At 41.6% G+C, this 23,912-nt stretch overlaps 1 protein-coding gene across 1 annotated transcript in view; it reads left to right on the top strand.

Annotated features, from left to right (window-relative positions):
• LMNB1 (lamin B1) overlaps nucleotides 1-13,403 on the top strand; it is a 52,596-nt gene extending 39,193 nt beyond the window's left edge. Inside the window, exons 8-11 of the mRNA XM_068979689.1 lie at nucleotides 260-364; nucleotides 4,541-4,660; nucleotides 9,788-9,895; nucleotides 12,812-13,403. Coding sequence (XP_068835790.1) covers nucleotides 260-364; nucleotides 4,541-4,660; nucleotides 9,788-9,895; nucleotides 12,812-12,853 — 375 coding nt within the window. The 3' untranslated portion in view covers nucleotides 12,854-13,403. The remainder of the gene's footprint in view (nucleotides 1-259; nucleotides 365-4,540; nucleotides 4,661-9,787; nucleotides 9,896-12,811) is intronic.
• The last annotated feature ends 10,509 nt before the right edge of the window (nucleotides 13,404-23,912 follow it).

The raw sequence follows: 23,912 nt of genomic DNA, 5'->3' as shown, positions 1-23,912 counted from the left end.
TTGGTTTCCATCTCTTTTCTTCCAATTTTGCCCTCTTTAAGATCACACACCTTAATAATTAAGATTGCAACATTGTCAAAATTTCTGTTTTGCTGAATGACAAAACCATGTTTTCTTTTTATAGTAGGGAAAATAGGAACCATGGGAAGACAGTCATAAAGTTGTCTTAGTTTAACTGCCTATGGATTGATTTATTTGATTATTCCACAACTTTTTGTATATTTGAAGTGACCTTGATTTTTTTTTTTTTTTTCAATAGGACCAACCAATGGGAGGCTGGGAGATGATCAGAAAAATTGGAGACACATCAGTCAGTTACAAATATACCTCAAGATATGTGCTGAAGGCAGGCCAGACTGTTACAGTAAGTTAATTTAGTCACTGTTTAATTTCACTGTCTCAGCCAATAATAGAAGTAATTGAAACCATTTTGGCTTAAAGAGACACATTTTAGATATGGGCATTAAAACGTTTTTGACATTATTAGGGAATTACAAGTGCTACCAAAGATTTAAAAAATTCCGTGTTTTTGAGATGGTAATTGACTGTTAAAAGTGAAAGAATTGGCCTCTGAAATATTTTTGTCTACTCCAGTAGATATTTTCAGCTGATTCCCCCAACCCCTCCCTGCTTGTCTCCCCACAAAAGAAAAACAAAACAAAAAAAAACAGCTGCCTCTTGAGTGTTACCTGGTAGCCCAGTGTAATGCAGGAGATACTACTTGGCATAAAGAACTGTTAGGAGGTGATCTATTAATGCTGAGATATGTCTTAAAACAGCAGTCTTTAGCCTTAGGTGAGGATCAGTATCATCTGGATAGTGTTTTGGTGTCTAGACTGGTGGTGTCTACCTCAGTCTTCGTTACCATCTCTGGGGTTGGGATAGGGACTTGTTTTAACAAAAGTTACTAGGGCTCCAAGATCAGTGCGGATGGTGACTGCAGCCATGAAATTAAAAGATGCTTGCTCCTTGGAAGAAGAGCTATGTCAAAGCTAGACAGTGTATTAGAAAGCAGAGACATCACTTTGCCCACAAAGGTCTGTGTAGTCAAAGCTATGATTTTTCCATTGTCATGTATGGGTGTGAGAGTTGGATCATAAAGAAGGCTGAATACTGAGGAATTGATGCTTTCAAACTGTGGTGCTGGAGGAGATTCTTGAGAGTCCCTTGGAGACTTCAAGGAGATCAAACCAGTCAATCCCAAAGGAAATCAACCCTGAATATTCATTCGAAGGTCTGGTGCTGAAGCTGAAGCTCCAATACTTTGATGCTTCAGCGCCAAAGAAGAGTGGACTCATTGGAAAAGACTCTGATGCTGGGAAAGATTGAGGGCAAGAGGAGAAGGGGGCAACAGAGGATGAGATGGTTGGATGACATCACTGACTCAGTGGGTATGAGTTTGAGCAAACTCCCAGAGATAGTGAAGGACAGGAAGCTTGGCATGAGGCAGTTCACAGGGTCACAAAGAGTTGGACACCACTTAGCGACTGAACACAGCTAGGTGATAGGTACTGTTGTAAAGCATCATTCTCTAAACATAATATTTTAGCAAGATCTGCGTGGCTTTTCAGATACTAAGTGGTCAAGATCTGGAAGGAGATGGGCTTCGTGCCCTTCTGACTCTGTTTTGAATTCTAAATGGTGCTTTGTGGTTGTGTTCTGCAGGTGCATATATGTAATCATACTAAGTATTACTGACTCACTTTTTAGAGAAATATTTTCCCTTGAGCAAACACATAATTCCTTTGTTTTTACTCAGTAAGTAGACTTAGCAAACAAAATATGTTATGTTTGATACAGATTTTAAAGAAGTCACTGTTTTCATCTGTGAAGAATGTTGAAGTGGCTGTCCTTTTATCAATTCTTTTTAAAAAATATTAAATGTTTTATATTTTATGATTGATGCAAACCTTACTTAGTGTTGAATATCAAAGCCTCAAATAGGTTAGAACTTCTCTTTTAAAAAATGTATTCATGGAACTTGCCACCACATTATGAAAATATCAGATGCTAATTTTGTAATAATTGGTGAAAATGGGAACATACCCTAACCACACTGTCTTTTCTTCTCTTTTGTGATTATTATAGTGAGACAAAATTGCTCAGTCCTATTGTGTGTCATGTGGAAGCTGCATAATGTGTTGGAAAGAATCTGACATTTTAATTCAGAATTTTCAGATTGAGTGTGCTCTTCATCTCTTTAAAGTAGTATAAAACTGTTAGGCCAGTCATCTGCTTTTTCCACTGAATGTAGTTCCTCAATGACTAAATAGATATATATATTCTGTGGGTCTAGGGTAGAAATCAGTTTTCACATAAAAAAGTAATACTTTTTTTTTTCCATTTGTTAACTGGCATTAAATGTGTTAAGAAGCTCTGTGGAACATGGTAGTGATAAGTAATCTTCCTGTAAAATTGTACAAGGCAAGGCAATAGCAAAGATCAGTTTAAAACTCTAGACCAGAAATAAGGGAACTACATATGTAATTTGAAATTTTCATGTAGCCACATTTAAAACAAGTGAAAAAGAAAGGTGAAATTAATTTTAGAACTTTCATCTAACTCAGTATATCTAAAATATTATCATTTCACCAATTCATTATTATATCATGATCAACAGAAAAAATTACTAGATATTTCACTTTTTTTTTTTTTACTAAATCTTTATTCTTACTAGCCATGTTTCAAGTGCTCACAAACTTCATATGACTGCCATGTTGAACAGTACAGCTCTAGTACATATTAGTTTTAGATTAAATTACCCAGTAAGTTTACTGACATGTTACAATTATTATTAACACTAAATCAAGTGTATGATTCCATATGGAATAGTGAAAAGTATAGCTTGAGGTTAGATTAATATTCCACAAAACCCAAAGGTCAGCCTGGATCCAGTTCTTTTTTTCAGTTTTATCCTAGTAAATGCTCTCTGCCCTTTTCCATTTATAAAGCTGATGGAAGATTTGGAAGCTTCAAAGGAGCTTAAGAGGAAAGGGGTTTCTCCTAATTAGTAATTGATAAAGTTTTTTCCCCATTTAAAAAGATACCAGCTTATACCATCTCCAGTCTTCATTTTGCCATTGTATGGCCCTTTATGTTCCTAAACAATGTATGGAGTACAAAACTTTGCTATCTGTTTTCACATGGTCTTTTGGAAAGATCAGGACTGGTTGTCGTGTCTCTACAGGAGAGGACGTAGAGGTTTGTAGAGGTGTAGTGTTATGCTCACTGGTAAAGAACCTGCCTGCAATGCAGGAGACATAGGAGAGACCTGGGTTTGATCTCTGGGTCGGAAAGATCCCCTGGAGAAGGAAATGGCTACCTACTCCAGTATTCTTGCCTGGAGAAGTCCATGGACAGAGGAGCCTGGCAGGCCACAATCCATGGGGTCGCAAAGAGTCAGACATGACTGTGGGACTATCACATCACATATCACACACATATGTCCATGATTCAAACCCAGGTTTTCTAACTTTCAAATTTTCTCTATTCTATCAATACTCTTCTGCCAGTAAATACATTAAAATGTTGCAGAATTTCCCTGTTTAGGAAAAGGGAAATATTTCTTTTTGTTTGTTTTGTCTGTTTCAATAGCAGACATGTTTTCCATTGAATAATGAGTGATTTTCTGTTTCCTGACTTCTTTTTGGAATTCAGTCTCAGACACTCTGGGGTATTATGACACTGTCTCTAGTTAGGTACATACCACTTTCCATTACAGTATTCTAGATAAGGCTGTCTGCTGCAGAGGTTTTGAGAGAAGTTAGTCATCTCCTCAGCTCCTGCTGCAGGCAGCTAGAGGATCCCACTGGAGGAGGGCAGAAGGCTCTACACGGAAGGATGGCTCATAAAACCCATAGAATAATAGAGTGCTGGCAGTGAGAGCTTATATTCATTGAGTCAGCCATCTCCTTTTTGTCAGTTCAGTTGCTCAGTCGTGTCTGATTCTTTGTGACCCCATGAACCGCAGCACACCAGGCCTCCCTGTCCATCACCAACTCCCGGAGTCCACCCAAACCCATGTCCATTGAGTCGGTGATGCCATCCAACCATCTCATCCTCTGTTGTCCCCTTCTCCTCCCGCCCTCAATCTTTCCCAGCATCAGAGTCTTTTCAAATGAGTCAGCTCTTCGCATCAGGTGGCCAAAATATTAGGGTTTCAGCTTCGGCTCTTCTTTGTGGGCCATCATTTTCCTTCACAATAGTCCCATGTATTAACAGTACCGTTTCTGTCCCATTGGAGGGTAAAAGTAAGGTAGGTTGCTCAAGGTGAGCTGACATGTTAGGAGAGCTAGGATATGAGTCTAGTCCCTGCAGCAGCATTTTTACTTATTAGATGGGGAAGCTGAGGTCTGGGTAAGCTCTGTGGCTCTGGAAACACAACTGGTTAATATAGCAAGGCTGAAGCTAGGCCACATAGTCCTGGAAATTCTAGAGTCACTCCTCTTACAAGATGTTATGAAGTCTCATCATTATGTTATTGGCACATGGGAGAGCAGGGCTGTGTGTAGAGTGACTTGGTTTCTTTTCTCTTTCCCAGATCTGGGCTGCGAATGCCGGTGTCACAGCCAGTCCTCCCACCGACCTCATCTGGAAGAACCAGAACTCTTGGGGCACTGGCGAAGATGTGAAGGTTATATTGAAAAATTCTCAGGGAGAAGTACGTATCGGTTCCACCAAAGTGTCATTTTTTTTTTTAATTGAAGTATAGTTGATTTATAGTGTTAATTATTGCTGTACAACAAAGTGATTCAGTTATACATATATGTATATTTTTAAGAAATATTCTTTTCCATTATGGTTTATCATAGGATATTGAATGTATTATTTCTCTATGCTATTATAAAGTAGGGCCTTATTTATCCATTCAATATGTAAAAGCGTACTTCTGCTAACCCCCACCTCCCAGTCCGTCCCTCCCCCAAACCCCTCCCCCTTGGCAACCAAAAGTCTGTCATCTTTGTCCCCACCGCGGCATCAGTTTCATTTGAGGGTTCATCGTGCAAGTGTGATTTCTTTTCAAGGATGAAATCAAATGTGAAGTAACTGATTGCTTAAATCAGACCAAGGCTGCTGAGTCAGTCAAAGTAAAGCTAACTGCAGGGTTTTAGATTTTAGGAATGGAATATGAGTCTGTCATAGTTTTGATTGTTAGCACAGATTCCAGAATTCAGTCTATGTTCAGTTTCTGTCTCCACTGCCCAGTGACCTTGTGACTTTAGGTGAGTTCCTTCAGCTCTCTTAGTTTTATCATTTTAAAGTGAAGATGGTAATAACAAAGTAATTACTATAATATACTAAGAGTAATATAAATGAAGCAGTCCTTGGGAAGTGCCCAGAATAGTGTCTGGCCTCTGGTAAATGCTTATACTATTAACCTTGTTACTAGCTTTCAGCATGCTTGTGAAACTGAGTTTCAAGATTGAGGAGTGTACCTTTGCTTGATGTGTATGTTTTCAACATATCAGTCATAGAATTCTTGTCAAAGAACCTAACCTACCCCTGCTGTCACAGAAAGACACCCCCAAGTTCCCCCAGCCACACACACATACTAAGAGATCAAAGTGTCTGCAAAGGAAGGCATGGTTCCAGGTCAGGAGTTCCTTCTCTGCTCCCATAGTGCCAGGTTACAGACCTTGCCTTGCTTATCAGGTTGTCTTGTCTCACTAGAGTAATAAGCACACAGGGACAAGGACCTGTTCTGAGTTTTCCTGACACATATTCAGTAAGAATTTACTAGACAAAATTTTGGAAAAATCAAACATAGACCTTCACTTAAGTACAGAGAAATAAAGTTATTAACTGCATCCATGATGGGTGCTGAGGTGTTTGCATATGAGGCGCCTTATGCCCAGCCATCGTCCCACCCATCCTTCACTGTAAACATCTGCTGGTGTTTAGACCTCTCTTCATATGGAACTCACTGTCTGCCGAAAGAAGAATGCCCTTAATCTCAGACTGAGGCTGAAAATGAAAGGGCATCTGATTTTTTTTCACTGTAGACCTTAGTACAGTTCACCTCCAAATACCTCCTAGGTTTTCAGGGTAGGAGGGTGTTTAAAAATGCCTTCAGTAATTGACAGACTTCAAGGAACAGAATCTTCTTCCTCTTCTCAGCGTGGAGCCCTGCTTACTTCTTGCCTTCAGCACTTTGGAACTCTTCCCAGCTGTAGCTGGTGCTGCCTGAGTGCTGAAATTATTGCAGCTCCTAAATTGGTAGTTTCTCCAAGGTCTGAAACTGGCAGAGTACATGTGTTTTTCAAAATGTTATGAGTGGCGATTCACCCAGATTGAAAAGTGCTGTTATAAGGGGCCATGGTAGATGAAATAGGTTTTTATGAGCCATGGAATCTAGTCCCATCTTTTTTGTGTGTGAAAACATGTTCCAACTTAGAAACGATCTTATAGGAAGATAATTTGGGATGCAGGAGGTTTAAAAGCCCACAAAATAGGTTCAAGGACAAGTGAACAAAGTAGATACCATGACATGGGATATGTCTAGCGGTAGTGTTACTGATGATGTATCAATATAGCTGACTGGAGCTTAGGTTTCCCTTCATAATTCAAACCACTGAATATTAGATTGTTGAGTTTGTTTGCCTGTTCTTTTAACAAACTTCTGTCTTCTGCTTGCTAGACTCTGTAAAGTGACTTCTGTCAGAAATGAGCAAAGTATGAATACGGTTATTTCTGTGATTGTCAGACAAGTACTTTTGACATTTATATATTTCATTCTGTAAGGCCATGTTCATTAGTAGGTTCCAGACTGTATTTATCATAATTCATAATTACCACCTGTAAAGACCATTTTTCTATAAGATTGTAGTAACTGACTTATTGAGTCAACTTAATTTTTCAATGCATGTTTTCTTGCTTGAGGCATTGGAGATATCAGGAAACCCAATTAAAATGGCTTTAAAGTAATGGGGATATGTGAGCTCATAGTACCGACAATCCAGGGAGAGTGGACTTGATCCATTGGCTCACCCAGCGTCCCCAGCGATCTTTCTGCGGTCTGTTTCCTGGGATCTTTCTGCAGTCTGTTTCCTGAGTGTCTCCCTCATGGATGCAAAATAGTTGCTGGCTGGAGGTGCCATCATTCCAGATCGACTTCTTGTGGGCAGGAGCATGGTGCCCAGTCAGGTCCTCGCCTGGGCTTTGCTCTTGTTTTACCAGCCTGGGTCATGTGCCCATCTCTTAGCTAGTTTCTAGAGTTGGGGGGACATAATTTGAGCTTGAGCCCTCCTCCACCTCCATGGCTAGATCACACTCAGCTCTTTGTGACACACACGTCACATCACCATGTGAGAGAGGGTACCCAGGTAAAACTGTGCGTTCTTAATGAGAGATGAGTGGGGTGGAATGCTGGTGGGTTAAAAGCAGTAAGTGTCACCGCAGAAAACACGGATTATTATTATTATTTTTTTTAATGAGGAAAATAATAAAGCCGTCTCTCTGTACCTCTAAAATATAGGTGTCCCTGAAACTTTTGTACATGTAGATACTACTTGTGTGTCCTGAGACACCATAGTTTAACAGTCAGCTCCTTCAATAAAAACCACCTTGATTTGTGGTAATCGCTGATTTCTGTGGTGTAAATACTCACACTGGTGATTTCAGGCCAGCCACATGGCGTGACTGAGTGCAGAGCCGGAGAGACAGCATGTGAGCTAGCCCTGCTTCACTGCTGGGTAGATGGTGTACCTGTATGTACCCAGGGCTTTACCTGGACAGACCCCATGACATGTTGGTAGAGAAGCAAACCGTCTATGTGTGCCTTCCAGATCACTGGTACGGTTCGGTGTCCTTCTAAGAGGAATTTTTTTGGTAAAGACATTTATCTTCAGTACCTTTTTGGGCCTAAACCTCCCAACAAGTTTTGATTCTGAATTTGTTTTATTATTTTTTTATTTAAATCTGTAGACATTTAGCTCACTTATATTCCATACAGGCTTTCTGTATTAGATTAATTGGTTTTTGAATGTTGTCAAATGAAAAGTGCTTAACAGCAGGCTTAAATTAAAGGCAGTTATGCGGAAGCAATTCATAATTAATGAAGTTGGGCAAATTGCTGTTTGCTAAGCTTCTCATTTGAGGCTCATAGTCTGGTGTTTTATCCCAAGCTCTAAGAGCCAGTGTTTCCATATGGGATGTGTACCTCGTCATGAGCTGCTAGAAGCTGAAATGTGAGAATTCTGTAACACTTTGTTTTTTTTTAACTAACAATCTTTTTTAAAAAAACAAACCTTCCTTCTTTCCTTCCAGCTGCGTTGGGCCTTCGTTGCTGCGCGTGGATTTTCTCTAGTTGCGGCTTGCAGGGGCTACTCTAGTTGTGGTGCATGGGCTTCGCATTGCAGTTGCCCCTTTTGTTGCAGAGCATGGGTTCTAGGGCGCACAGACTCAGCGGCTGTGGTGCGTGGGCTTAGTTGCCCCAAGGCCTGTGGAATCTTCCCAGACAAGGGATTGAACTTGTGTCCCCTGCACTGGCAGGCAGATTCTCAACTGATGGACAACCAGAAAGTCTGAGAATTCTGTAACCGATTTTGTTTGACTTTTCTTATTTTAAGATGACTTGAGGGAAGCTAGATACTCTGAAAACTTTTTGAGAGTCTTTTTTCTGTTTTGTGTGCCACCATACCTCAGTGTATATCTTAGTTCAAAGAGCTGTAACTGATCTAAGGATTCACGTGCCTTTTTATTAGTACTAGTTTGGTTTAAGCAATCTGACACAGACTGATCTCACAGAATAGAAGTTTCTGGCTAATTGAGAATCAAAATGGTCCATCTTCCTTGGCCATGCAGCAAAAATCAAAAGTCTATACAAAACATTACTGTGCTACCTCAGCTTCATTTATAAACGATATCCATGGATATACTTTAAATTGAAGTCTCATGTTTCTGACACTGTTCTCTGATTTTCTTCCTTTGCCAGTTTAAACTAGTTGGGCCATGTTTAAGTTTCAGATAAGCTTTTACTCACATGATGTTAGCATCTTCATCTGGACTTACCTTTCTTGAGTGGCCTTAAGACACAGTACAGAGTAAAATTAGAAGCTCTGTAGCACTCTAGGACACATTTTCTTGCTGCTAGATCATCAGGTTAGGCTTGTGCTCAAACAGAAACACTGCTGCATTTGTGCAAGTCGGCATTCTCTACAGGAAAGTCATCTGTATTTGCGCCTACTTTCTGTTAGACCAGTGAATGACAGATCAGTTTTTGTGCAGAGTACATTGGGACTTCACTAGCGTGTTATGAATAAATACTGTTCCTGTATCTTATTCCATTTCTTTTAAGAGGAACTAGTTGCTGAAGGGATGAAAGCTTGTCCTTTTCAGTCTCAGGAGATCTTCTTGCTATCAGGATCCCTGAGAGCACAGCAGTTGGCCTCTGACTTTCATTTTATTCAGCATTTATTTCGTACCTTCTCTTTGCTAGGAACCACGATCTTTAAGCTGAATTCATGTTGAGTATTATAAAGAATTTAGTGTGCCAAGTCATTTACAGAATTCTTAGTAACAGAATGGGATAAAAAGCAGTGGAAACTTCTCAGTGGGTATTTCAAATTGGATCCCAGTAGCTTTCCTGCAAGGAATATTGAAGATCTAAGAACTGCTACTAATTATGCAAAAATTCCTGTTTAGTAGTTGAAGTACTGATGAACCACTTAAAAAAAAGTCCCTGATGTAGGAATGCAGTTTCTTAAATTGATGCAAAGAAGGGATGTCCTCCCACAGACTTTGTGGTTTTGAGTATAGTGTTTTAACTTAAAATCAAACTCTTGTTTAGGAGGTTGCTCAGAGAAGTACAGTCTTCAAAACAACCATACCTGAAGAGGAAGAGGAGGAGGAAGAAGCAGCCGAAGTGGCTGTTGAGGAGGAACTTTTCCACCAGCAGGTATTAACTTCAATATAGTTCTTTTTAAATTTTATTAACATAGTTACATGAAGACCAAAAACCAATAGTGGGGCTTGATTTTTTTTTTCCTTTTCCCGTATTACTTGATGGACCAAATCAGTGATCTACCAAGTGGGGTTTGTTTTTCCTGAGGGGATATTCAAGATACAGTACGTTTGAGTACTGGAAGAAAATGTTAGCACTTCTTTTTAAAAAATTATTTCTCATATTGAATTTCAGTTTTGTCTTTTGTTTTATAATGTATGTAGGACATGTATGCCACATAAGTATATATGGATTGGAATGCATGCTCAGAATTATTTATTGAAGGGTTCTTTGAGTTTGGATGACTAAGTTAGAGTAGTTATCTACATATAAACTTTATTTATTTATTTATTTATTTTTAACATATAAACTTTAAAAAAGAGTAATATTCAATTTCAATGTGAAGCAAAATTCTTGCTGTCTTAAGTTTTTAATCATTTAATTGCAAGCTAGATTTTAGCTGATGCTTGGACTTTTGAGAGCCCTTGAAATAAAGGAACTCCAAATTTGATTTTAATTTATTAAATTAGAATTATTAATAAGTAATAAGCCTTCAGTTTATATTCTCAAGCTGTTCAAGTCTGATCATTAATCAAAATTCCTACTCTTATCCTTATAAGACTTCATCACCATGTCTCTAGATTTATAAATCTGTTCATTTGCCTTAATTAGCCCCAGTCCTGCTCCAAATAAACATCCTCTTATGTATTCAGCCTCCAGAGTCAGGAGTTAGGAGCTCGCTCTCTAAAGTGAGAACCACTTGAGGTAGGCTACGGTAGGATGGGTTTTTGGCCTGGATACTTCCTCATACATTTTGGAGGAATATTTGGCACATTATTGCCCTGGGGGTCTGGAGGTTGTGGAACTAAGGTGTATATATAGTATTAATATATTTCTGGTGAGTAATGCGTTAAGAACAGGTATTTTAAACTTGGCTTAAATAAGAAACAGACACGACATCCATTTCCTGCCCTTATGGGAAGCATTATAATGACTGGTAGTAGAATAACAGAAGAGACTAGGGGTTCAGAGCTTGAGTTACAGCAGGTCAAATGCTGGAGAAGGCTCTTTAAGCCACCAGAACAGTTGAGAAGATCTCTGGAAAATAGGTTCTGTCCAGTATTTTGAAGGATAGGCAGTTATTTGAGTATTAAAAGTCAGACAGTGGTGTTCTGGGCTTCCCTGGTGACTCAGACAGTAAAGACTCTACCCCGAAATGTAGGAGACCCGGGTGTGATACCTGGCTCAGGAAGCTCTTCTGGAGAAGGGAGTGGCAACCCATTCCAGTATTCTTGCCTGGAGAATTCCTTGGACGGAAGAACCTGATGAGTTACAGTCAGTGGGGTCAGGAAGAGTCAGACACGACTGAGTGACTAACACACACACACAGTGGTGTTCTATGGGTGTTTAGATTATCTGTTGTTGCTACATTGAGCAACCACTTTAACTCAGTGGGTTAAAACAGTGATTTCTTAATTGCTATGACTGGGCTTAACTGGGCATTTTTTTGATTCACACAATGGAGAGTGAAGTGAGTCATGCAGTTGCATTCAGCTGGAAGCTTGGCTGGGGCTGGAATGCTCTTCATGTCACTTTCCATGTAGTTTCTCATCATTTGGTGGTTTAACCCAGCCTTCTTTACAACATGAACATGGCAGCTGGTTTCCAACAAAGTAAAAACAGAGAGCACTAGATTTCTTAAAAGCCCATATTCTCTTAGTCAAAGTAAGTCATAGGGTCAGCTCCAATTCTGGGGCAGGGGTGAAGGGGGCGGTAAATCCTGGGTATCTCATAATGAGAGGAATGGCAGTGAATTTATGAGAATTTTTAATTCATCACAGGGGATATGTCGACTTGAGCACCAGGTATATCTGTCCATCCAGATTTGTTGTAGGTTGTGTGTGCGTGAGAGAAACGAAGTGGGAAGGTTGGTGTTAAATTGACATAGTTAGGAATGCCTAAGGAAGTAGTTTATGCATACTTTGGAGCAAAGGAGAATTTGAGACAATATCAGAGGGAGACTACAGACACACTGAGGGACTGTACAAATAGAGATTCATTAAGGCATAGTGACTGAACTTGAGGGCAAGAAGGAAAAAGAAATCAAAGATGTGCAAGGTTTTTTAGCTTCTGTGATCAGAAGAAATAGTGATATCAAGGTTCAAAAGAAGGAAGATGGAAAGACGGATCAGCTCTTTTGACTTCACATTAGAGAAAGAGTCCAGTGGCCTTTTGAGTTGATTTGAAGTCTTTTTGTTTGACTGTCAAGAAACCAGTTTCTGTTTAGTGAAGTGGTGAGTCACAGTCATGTGAGATTTTAAGGGATTAGTGAGTGAGAAAGAAATGGGTAGATGGAGCCTTTTTGACTTCTCATTTGAAGATCAACCCAGTGCAGATGCTTCAGGGTATGAAAGCTGAGGATCCAGCCAGCCATATTCTCTGTGTTCAGAAATCCTGTCCACTGATTTCTTGTTTACTAAGTTACAAAAAGATGCTATTGAACAGTGGTTTTCAGCTTCAGCTGCATATTAGAACTACTTAGGGAACTTTAAAATGACTTATAAATAGATACTCTTCCCCAGGTAAGTGAGAATTTCTCATTTAATCTAGAGGCCTAGATCAGCTCTTTTTTTTTTTAAAGCTCCTCAGGATTTGTACATGCAGCTAGAGTTGAGAATCAGTGTTTTGGAGTTTGTTTCATTATCCTAGGGGGCAGTCCATAAGAGAAGGTTAGAAAGGGTGAGAAGTAGTAAATAATAAAGGTCCTTTTGGAGGTAAGTGATAATGAATTTGTAGTATCTCTTCCTTATTTTAAAATGCTGTGATCCATTGTCTTAGTGCTAAGAGTTTTCTTTCTGTTTTCCTCATCAGGGAGCCCCAAGAGGTTCCAACAGAAGCTGTGCAATTATGTAAACTTCTCAAGTCAACTGTCTTCCTCAGAATAAAGAAGTATGGTAATCCTTACCTACATGCAGTGCAGAGCCTTCTCAGAAGCACAGAATATTTTTATATTCCTTTATGTGAATTTTTAAGCTGTGAATCTGATGGCCTTAATTTCCTTTTTTGACACTGAAAGTTTTATAAAAGAAATCATATCCATACACTTTGTTGCAAGATGTGAATTATTGACACTGAATTAACTGTACTGTTTGGAAAGGGTCCCTCAAATTTTTTGACATTTTTTTTGTATGTGTGGTTTTTTTTTTTTAAGTTCTTAGGAGGCAGAGGGGGAGGGTAAATAAACCACTGTGTGTCTGGGTTTAATTTGAAGATTGCTCCATCTAGATTAGCAATCTGCTCTTGATTATCCTCTGCTATATATAACGGTGCTGTGAGGGAGGGGAAAGGCATTTTTCAATATATCAAACTTTTGTACTGAATTTTTTTGTAATAAACAATCAAGGCTACAAGAATTTTTTTTAACTAGAAAAGAGAAATTTTGTAAGAAGGCAATATAACCTAATCATCATGTAAGCACTCTGGATGAAGGATTCCACAAAACTTTGTTTTATGGTTACTTCTTCTCTTAGATTCTTAATTCGCAAGGGGAGTGGGGGGAGGGGGAGGAGAGGGAAGGGAAGGGTTTCTCCTAAAACGCATTAGTTGTGTTTTTTAAGATAGTGTAACTTGCTTAAATTTCTTACGTGACATTAACAATAAAAGGCTGTTTTAATATTAATCTGCTGTCTGTTTTAACTTTAAAAACATTTTGAGGGGAGAAAATTGTTTCAGTTGTACTCTTGATAAAAATAATTTGGCTTCTTGTTGGAACTAGGTTTTTCTTTAAGGCTCTGACAATGGGAAGATAATCACACAGACTCTTCTGGGGTCTCCCTTGTTTTCAGTACCCTGCTGTCAATAATATCGCTTATAATAAAAATAATAGCTAGTTTTTTTGGAGCCCAGTTATCATTTATATTTTTTAGCTTATTAACAGTAAGACCTTTTAAAATTTCTTGAAGAAAGCCATGTAGGAACGTAGGGACTGTGGGAGAAATTGGGGAAGATATTCCTTTTAAAGGAAAAAGATGGAGATAATATTTCTAGAATCTAGTTTTACTATCTTAAAATATGGAAGAAATACTCAGCAGTGGCCACAGGACTGGAAAAGGTCAGTTTTCATTCCAATCTTAAAGAAGGGTAATGCCAAAGAATGTTCAAAATATCACACAATTGCAGTCATTTCACATGCTAGCAAGGGAATACTCAAAATCCTCCAATCTAGGCTTCAACAGTACATGAACCAAGAACTTCCAGATGTATAAGCTGGATTTAGAAAAAACGGGAATCAGAGATCAAATTGCCAACATCCATTGGATCGTAGAAAAAGCTAGAGAATTCTAGAAATATATCTGCTTCGTTGACTATGCTAAAGCCTTTGACTGTGTGGATCACAACAAACTGGAAAATTCTGAAAGAGATGGAAATATCAGACCACCTTACCTGCCTCCTGAGAAACCCGTATGCAGGTCAAGAAGCAACAGTTAGAACTGAATGTGGAACAACAGACTGGTTCAAAATTGGGAAAGGAGTACATCAAGGCCGTATATTGTCACTCTATTTATTAAACTTATATGCAGAGTACATCATGCAAAATGCCAGGCTGGAGGAATCACAAGCTGGAATCAAGATTGCTGGGAGAAATATCAATAACCTTAGATACACAGATGACACACCACCCTTGTTGCAGAAAGCAAACAGGAACTAAAGAACCTCCTGATGAAGGTCAAAGAGGAGAGTGAAAAGGGTGGCTTAAAATTCAACATTCAAAAAATGAAGATCATGGCATCCGGTTCCATCAATTCATGACAAATAGATGGGGAAACAATGGAAACAGTGAAAGACTTTATTTTCTTGTGCTCGGAAATCACTGTGGATGGTGACTCAGCCATGAAATTAAAAGATGCTTGCTCCTTAGAAGAGCTATGACAAACCTAGATAGCATATTAAAAAGCAGAGACATTACTTTGCTGACAAAGGTCCATCTAGGCAAAGCTATGATTTTTCCAGTAGTCATTTATGTATATGAGAGTTGGACCATAAAGAAGGCTGAGTGCCGAAGAATTGATGCTTTTGAACTGTGGTGTTGGGGAAGACTCTTGAGAGTCCCTTAGACTGCATGGAGATCAAATCAGTCAATCTTTAAGGAAATCAACCCTGAATATTCATTGGAAGGACTGATGCTGAACTGAAGCTCCAATACTTTGGCCACCTGATGTGAAGAGCTGACTCATTGGGAAAGACCCTGATGCTAAGAAAGATTTAAGGCAGGAGGAGAAGGGGTCTATAGAGAATGAGATGGTTGGATGGTATCTCCAACTCAATGGACATGAGTTGAGCAAGCTCCGGGAGATGGTGAAGGACAGGGAAGCCTGTTGTACTACAAAGAGGTCGAAAAGAGAGTGCCTGAACAACACTGATTAAAATATGGTATGAATGATAGAAAATGCAGGGAGGTGTGTGCTGTGTGAGGTAGTTCTATATGGTGATAACTAGGGTGTCATTTGTTATGCATTTGGGGGATTTTTATCTTGTGATTGCTTTAGCTCAGTGAGTTCGTCTTGTAGAAAGTAGAATATCCAAATTTTCCCTAGACTGAGCTAATGATAACAATTCAGAAGCTAATCCAGAGTCAGTGTTTGCCTTTCTCTTAAAATATTCCAGCAGTAAGCTGTGCAAAGATTAGCAGCTTACACTTGAAAATAACTCACGAAGTCTCAGAATTTCTGTGCTCTGCAGATTTACTGCATACTCTGGTGCTGTCGCAGACACAAGATAAATGCTGGTTAGAAATCCTGTCTGGTAAAGTAGATAAAATGGTAACCTTTCTGCACAGATTTGTCTTCAGAATGAGAATGGCAGTGCTCTGTGTGGCCCAACTTGGTTGTGAAAAGTGTTGCCACAAGATGGGGTTCTCGTCATCAGGATCCAATCTAGGTACTCTACTGCTGGATGAATTAGGTTCTAGAAATCACTTTAATAGGCATTAAGAAGGGCAGTTTTAATACAGAGGAGTATTATATATACTCGTGAAATTTAGACTGAGAATCCAGGACTCAGTTAATACATAGTTGGGTGCCACTGAATATGTGGCAGGAGACTTTGGAGTCTGTTTAAGCTGACAGACTTGATACCAAAGAGAAGTTTTCTGAATGTGAGCTGCACCTACGGCTGTTCCCACTGAGCATCATGGGGGCAGAGACTCGGAGGCTGCCTCTGTGTGTAGTAGATGCGTCTTGCCATCAGTGGAGGTTGCTGCTGCTGCTGCTGCTGCTGCTAAGTCGCCTCAGTCATGTCCAACTCTGTGCGACCCTATAGACAGCAGCCCACCAGGCTCCGCCGGCCCTGGGATTCTCTAGACAAGAACACTGGAGTGGGTTGCCATTTCCTTCTCCAATGCATGAAAGTGAAACGTGAAAGTGAAGTTGCTCAGTCGTGTCCGACTCTTCGCAACCCCATGGACTACAGCCTACCAGGCTCCTCCACCCATGGGATTTTCCAGGCAAGAGTACTGGAGTGGGGTGCCATCGCCTTCTCCATCAGTGGAGGTTAGGGCTGCATGATTGAACTGTTTCATAACAAGTGTGGAATTTCCCCCTTTCATCTTGTCTTCAGTGGTCTGGTTTCACTACTATGTTTAGATACAGATTTATTTTCCTCTCAGCTCAGGGTTTTTGGCCAAGAAAATTCTGGATGCTCATATTTCGTTGAGTATCAGCTCATCCCCTTTTGCTGTTCTTCCCTTTGGGGATTTCTTTCAGGCTTACACTGAACCTATCCTTTTCCAGGTTTTAGGGTTTTTTTGTGCTGCAGTCTCAGTAACTTAGTATATGCCTCACTAATTATGTTCACAGCCTTGTCTAATCTGTTTATCCCACTTGTAGCTTCTAGTTTCCTCAACTATACTTTTCATTTCTGAAATTGTGTTTGATGATATTTTTTCATATTTGCCTGTTCCTTATTCAGTTTTTTAAAAAACTATAGTTTTCTTCCTTTGAAAAGGTCATTTTAATCATACTTATTTTATAGTCTATATTCTTGAGTTTTTGAAAGGGCTCATTTTTTTTCCCTCAGCTACCGAAAAGTGAATGGTGATTTATTTCCTCTTGGGGTTTTTAGGATTACGAACTTATCTTCAGCAAGGGCTGTTTATTTTATGAGTGGGTCCCTGTCCCAGCGTTTTGCTACAGAATAGTTCGGAAGCTTCCCGTGTGTCTCCTTGGTGCTGAGATGGTATAGCGGTTTGGATCTTCGTTGCTGCTTTCTCCCCTTGTGGTGGTGAAGATCCACCAGGATGCTGCTGCGGGGTGTTCTCTGGTTCTCACAGGTGACTTCCACATGTGGTCCCCCAGCCTCAGCGGGAGGTGGTTCTTGCTCTGGGCTGGCAGGTGGTGTTCTGGTCGGCTGTGTTGAGGGCTGCACGGCACGGTTATGTGCTTTGTGCAGCAGGCCCTCTTCCTTAAATGGACTTAAAGACATGTTTCCTGTCTGAGTCTCTAGTCCTTGAGGGTTCTTCAGATCGAGTTCTTTGTTCCCTTATACTTGGACATTTGTTTTTTAGGCTTGGCCCTGTATTAAAACAAAAATTAGTTCTACATTATCAGTTTTATAGTGGAAAGAAGGGGTCATCTTGATCATTTCATTCCACCATCATACATACATACAAATAAATGCACTTTATTTGTATGTGTATATTTTGAAGAGATACAGTTATGCTAAATCATGTTCTTTGGAGTTTTAGTTTCTTACCCATCATCCCTTTTACCGAATCGTAAATTGCCGAGAAATTTATTTGAATGCCTCTTCTTTTCCTGGCCACATGTTTAAACCAAAGTGAGAAATTTAATCCTTGCTTCTGGATCACTGGCTTCTCAACAAAGCACAGATCTTCTTAGTTCCACTGCATGAAGGAGCAACATGGATAGGATTTTATGGGGTACCACCAGAGGAGAATGATGAGGATCAAACTTTCGAACCCCTGAAGCAGAGTTCTGGAATTTCCATGATACTTACCTGGCAAAACCCAGAATTCTGAACTTGAGACTGACTCCATTCCTCCCTACCAAAAAAAGGCACCGAAAGAGGTAGGGTTTAGCCTTCAATGTTTTTGTCTTCCTTACTAAAACGGCATTCAGAATCAAGTTGATGGGAATGAGGAAAATAGGCCAAATACACGTAAAGCTCACAGAGGTCATATTTGAAGTTGGAGGGAGGGAGCTTGACTAACATGTTGAATGGGAAGAATAGTAAACTGATGGAGCAGGACTGGGAGCCAGTGCTGCTTTGCTGTTTTGAAGGGTCAGAGGGCAGGCAGAGGACAATCACTGAGGTCCCCCGGGAGCCAGTTTACCCTGGAGACATGCATCGACAGCGGGGAGTCACCTCACTCCCCACCTGCTACCCTCACTTCCACCATACGAATTTTTCCTTCTCTTTAACAGCACAGTAAATCCTGTCTTCTGCTGATGTTTTTCAAGAGACAAAATGCACCTCTCAGTTTAAGGAGACAGCCTGTTCAGTAGCTTGATTACTTACCGTAATAAAACACATATTCAGGTGGATTAATTACGTGAGTACCCCAGCCCATGTACTTTAATAATTCTCTGCATTTTGTATGCCATTTTCTTAAATAGTGCTGTTGACTTCTTTGGTTTAAGATAGAATCCTCACCTGCCTTTTAAGCCTTCTTTCATGACCCACTTGACCCGTGACTCATGTGCCCTAATCCTCTTTGCCACTGGCATCTGCCAGCCTTCTGATTTTCTTCACACATCCGGCCTGGGGCAGTTCCCCCATACAACTGTAACGGTGTCTGATACTTTCCCTAGGCTTTGTTTTTCTTCCGTGCTTTGTGACTCCAGCTGGGGAACTATTTTCAGACAGTCTGATTTGGTCTATTAAATACGTTTGGGTATTTCCATAGCCATGACAAATTAGCCATGAGTGTAAGCTAAGTGTCCATTGTGTGACCACACCGGCGGGACACGTCTCAAGACAGCAGGTCTCACTGTGGCAGAAATGGGCTTCCTAGCTTAGTGGCCAAGAGTGATCTTAGTGGCAATCTTAGATCATTGTCTTGTTTTCCGAACCCTGAGACCCAGGTACTCGTTCCCTTCATCCTTCTCTTTTCCCCTCCTTTCTCTGTATGTGAGCCAGGCAGTCTCCCAGCTCACCCCCTGCTTTAGCAAGCACTGCCTTTTGACCTAGGCCCTGGCAGCTGGTCTATTCTCTTCCGAAACTGGGGTGGTGACCCAGCCTTCCTCTTCGCGGCCAGCTCCCCACTCCTTGGGTATGCTGCCTTCCAGTGTCAAGAGGACTAAACCCAAGCTCTTTCAAGGGCCAGAATTTTCCTCTGAATCATTTCCCCAGATGCCCGTTATTCTTCAGTATTTGTCCTGCTAACAGAAAAAAATGTTAGGAAGTTTGAACATTGGAAAAACGAGCTGAAACGTTCCCTGAGTGCCTGTTGCCTACCTCTGTGTTGTGAAAGAAATAGCGGGCCTGGGCTGAACTCTGGGAGGTGCAGCCGTGGGGTCACTAGGACTGGTGGTTGTGTTCATCCATGTGGGAGAGGAACTTTTGTGGAGAATGAAGGGTTTGGGCATCAGAGCGGGGATGACTTTGGGTGACTCAGGGTGCCTCTTAGCAGAAATTCCTATAGGAAGCTGAAGCAGGGCCTTCGTTGTGTCAGGTACCTGCGGAACTTTGGGAACCCAACCAGGGAGAACGGGCAAGGGCAGTGTCCTGGGCATGCAGTGCTGCTCTGACGCTGTGGGGAGCGCAGAGCACCACGCTGGTCTCGCGCTGACTCATGGAATAGTTTCAGTCTCATAAAGGAGAAGGAAGGAGCCATGAGGAGGAAGAAGGGAGAAAGCAAAAGGATCAGGTGTTTGTTGGATGCTCACACGGCCAGGCAGCCTGCTCAGGGGGCGTCACAGCCAATGTTGACTCACTTAAAGCTCACAGTGCCACTCTGGGCAAGTGATGTTACCCTTGTTTGAAGATGGGCAACTTGCCCAGCATGTGTGCATGCTCAGTTGGTCCAACTCTTTGTGATCCCACGCGCTATAACCCTCCAGGTTCCTCTGTTCATGGGATTTCTCAGGCAAGAGTACTAGAGTGGCTTGCCATGCCTTCCTCCAGGGGATCTTCCTGACCCAGGAATGGAACCCTGCACTGACAGGCGGGTTCTTGACCACTGGTGGTCTATTCACTGGTGGTCTATTCCCACCTGCGAAACCCCAACTTGCCCAGAGGTTAAGTCATTTATTCATTCATTCCTTCAATAACCGTTCACTGGCGATTTAGCTTTGCTGGGCATTGCCTAGCAAGCACCTGGAATATCAAGATGAGAGATTCAGTGGTTTTCTTGGGAACTCAGTCTGATTGCCCAGGCCACATTTTTTTTTTTTTCCTTTTGACCCTGCGGTTTGTGGGATCCTAATTCCCTGACCAGGGATTGAACCTGGACTCCTGCAGAGGAAGCATGGCGGCCTAAACACTGGACTGCCAGAGCAATCCCCAGGCCACCATCTTTGATAGCTCTGCCTATTCCGCTGTCCCAGGCAGCTGTTGGAAAATAATGTACGTAGCTAGTATACCAGTGACAGCAGTGCTGCCCACTGGCAACAATGAATGGGAATAATCCCAACTGTCAGGTGGCCCCCTAAGCCCTATTTTAAGTCTCTGGTGTTTCTGATGTTCTTTACATTAATGGCAAATATAATGAATATTATTTGCATGCTGCAGGTTAGGAAATGCTTTCATGTAGATTAGCTGATGCATCTTAGTCAGGAGCCAGCAAGGGATTCTGCTTTCTTTCCCGAGCTTGAGCTTGTGCTCATTTCGTCGGCCTCACTCTGCACTGCATTCTACCCTGTAAGATGAGATGGCAAGCCGCAGCCTGGGTGGACTGCCCTTTCCTGAGCTGGCTGTGTTTTAGGATGCATCTTCCCTGATATCAGGAAGCTGATTAATTGTTCTGGTTTAAAGTCTCCTGTGGGGTCAGCATCAGGTAAGCTAAGCAGAGTTGTTGGAGGGCTTAAAAGAGGCCTCAGTGAAGGCTGGGCCTTAGGGAAGCAAAATGTGAATGTCCAATCTGGGAGTGGTTCAAAGTGGCCTAGAGAATGGTCACATATTCCCCACATGTTTGCAGGCAGTAAGGGACTGGGAATGACAGGAATTACTGGAACTATGATTCAGCTCTGATTACAAAGGAGGTTTTTTTCTTTTAATCATAGAGAACTAACTATTCTTTAAAACATTCCAAGTGTAGTCATGGGTTATGTCCCAGATTTGTACTTTCCCACATGGATAGTCCTCCACAAGCCAGGCTATATATAGAAGGAAAAACAGCATTGTTTCCGTCTTTGAACTTAGCTCTGTGAATGGGGAACCCTGGACAGGAGCAGTGTTAGTGACGTTGTTGCTGTCCCTTAATGGTATGATCCTGACATTTCTGTTGCTCAGTTTCCTTATCTGTCAATTGAGACTAAAAAAAAAAAAAAATTCTACTAGACTTCTGACGGTAGAATTATATTAGAACGCGTAGAACGATCATACAAATATGGTAGGTCTAAATAAATACATGGGAATTTAAAGCTAATGACTACGAAATTTTTGATGAGGAAAATTGGGAAGTAAGGTGAGACTCTGGTTTTGAAATGTAGGTTGTTTGTTGTTCTTAGTACACGAGTCTACCAGTGCAGACGCTGTTGGTTAGAGCTAACACTTGTTGACTGAATGGCTAAACAAGGAAAACCATTGAGATTACTGTAAGTGCCACATTTTATTCGCTTTGTGAGTAAATACCAATTTCATCAAAGATTTATTCAGCATTTACCAAGTGCCCTCCTGTGTTCTAGCACTGACAAATACTCAGTACAAAGCTGAGTAAAAGATAATCTTGTCCTGACCCTGAAGGAGCTTTACAGCTCAGTGTGGGCCTCAATCAGATAATCACACAAAGGTGGAAAACCACAGCTCTAGTAAGCATGCTTCTAAAAGGAAGGCACCCCACACAGTAGGTCTCCTGTAAGAGACCAGGGCAGTTATGTTATGGTCTCCCATAAGAGGAGGCAGGAAGGAGGCACACTTGTGAACTCTGGTTTTAAACAACAGGGGTAAACATGCCAACGTGGCCAGCCTGTCAGAGATTATCAAAAATGTCAAGGTGCCTCTGTGCTCAGGGTTCAAATGAGAAATGGAGAGGATTTCTGGAGCGTGTTTGGCAATCACTCCCTAGTTCTCCACTGAGACCCCATCTCTGAGGAAGCCTTTCGGCTGCTGCCAGTTGGCCACCCTTCTCCGAGTGCTCTCCGAGCCTGGGGCCTGCACACAGCTGAAGCTGAGCTGTCTGCATGTGAATGCTGGTGCACTGACTTGTCTGTGTTTGATCCAGGGCAGGATTCTTCTTGTCTTCAATCTGGTGGCTCTAGGTTGATTTCAAATTTTCATTTAGATAAATAATGCCAGCCTTCAGCTGGGAGAGGGGACGGCTGCGTCGCCAGGCAGAGCCTCCCTGGGATGCTAAAGCTGCAGGGGACAAACCAGAGGGACTGAGCCCTGCCTCCCTGCCTCATTTGCTGGAAGGAGTGACTATGGGTATTTGGCAACTCTTTCCCAAACTGCATGATGAAGGTTGGGAAACACTGAATTATGAAATAGAGGAAGGCAGTTGGGGTGCTTTTGTCATCCTTGGCTCATGAATGCTAAGTTACAGTAATGAGCTTATCCCTGTGATGGTGTATCACAGGGTGCCGTGCTATTCTGTAGCAACTTTTTTTTTTCAGTGTTTTATTATCAACAGACTCAGGATGTGTGAGCTGACCTGTGAATGACTCTGGATTGTTATAAGTGGGGAACAAGTGAGTGGCTCATGCATTCTGTCTCAGGGGAAAGTGAGGAAACCGACAGGATTCTGGAAGGTTGTTGTTTGAGGAGGCTTGTTCAATTCCAGGGAGAGAGGGGAGGAGCAAGAAACTTGAACTTGTCTGCTGCTGCTGCTGCTGCTAAATTGCTTCAGTCATGTCCGACTCTGTGTGACCCCATAGACGGCAGCCCACCAGGCTCCCCCGTCCCTGGGATTCTCCAGGCAAGAACACTGGAGTGGGTTGCCATTTCCTTCTCCAATGCATGAAAGTGAAAAGGGAAAGTGAAGTCGCTCAGTCGTGTCTGACTCTTCGCGACCCCATGGACTGCAGCCCACCAGGGTCCTCCATCCATGGGATTTTCCAGGCAAGAGTACTGGAGTGGGGTGCCATTGCTTCTCCGTGAGCTTGTCTACTCCCCATTAACTGACTTATACAGCAACTGTCCCCATCTGAAGGCTATTATGGAAGAGCTGCCGGGAAGTTGTGGGTAGGGAAGTGTCCTCCCCTCCTCTCACCTCCTGACCTGGGCAGGGCTTACGGCCACTTCTTTCCCGTGTCTTCTTTGCAGGGTCCACTTTTGCTTCTTACACCTGCTGGCTCATTCTTTTTCCTCCTCTAATCACCCTGTTCCAGGTACTTCTTTCCTGAGTGGTGCTGAATTCAGGAGTGTGGGTGGGGAAGAAGGAAGGAGGGGTGTCGGACGATGTCACCCTGAGACACTATGATACTGACAGCAAACAGAGTTAGCCTGTCCCAAGATTCTCTTAATGCTGTGTGTGTGATAGAGTGTTGTTGTTGTTGTTGTTGTTTTTAAGGAATTCTGTTTTTATTTTTATTAATTTATTTTTCGTTGTGCCTCAAGGCGTGTGGGATCTCACTTCCTTGACCAGGGATTGAACCCATGCCCTCTGTGATGGCAACATGGAGTTTTAACTGCTGGACCATGAAGGAATTCTCCAGGGTGTTTGTTTATTTATTTGGAGTATAGCTGATTTGCAATGTTATGTTAGTTTCAGGTGTACGGCAGAGTGATTCAGTTGACACATATATCCACTCTTTTTTAGGTTCTTTCCCCATATAGGTCATTAGAAATTATTGAG

Source organism: Capricornis sumatraensis, chromosome 9 (genome assembly GCF_032405125.1).
Source record: "Capricornis sumatraensis isolate serow.1 chromosome 9, serow.2, whole genome shotgun sequence".
NCBI classification, from domain to species: Eukaryota; Metazoa; Chordata; class Mammalia; order Artiodactyla; family Bovidae; genus Capricornis; species Capricornis sumatraensis.
This window is presented reverse-complemented; position numbering and strand designations above follow the sequence as displayed.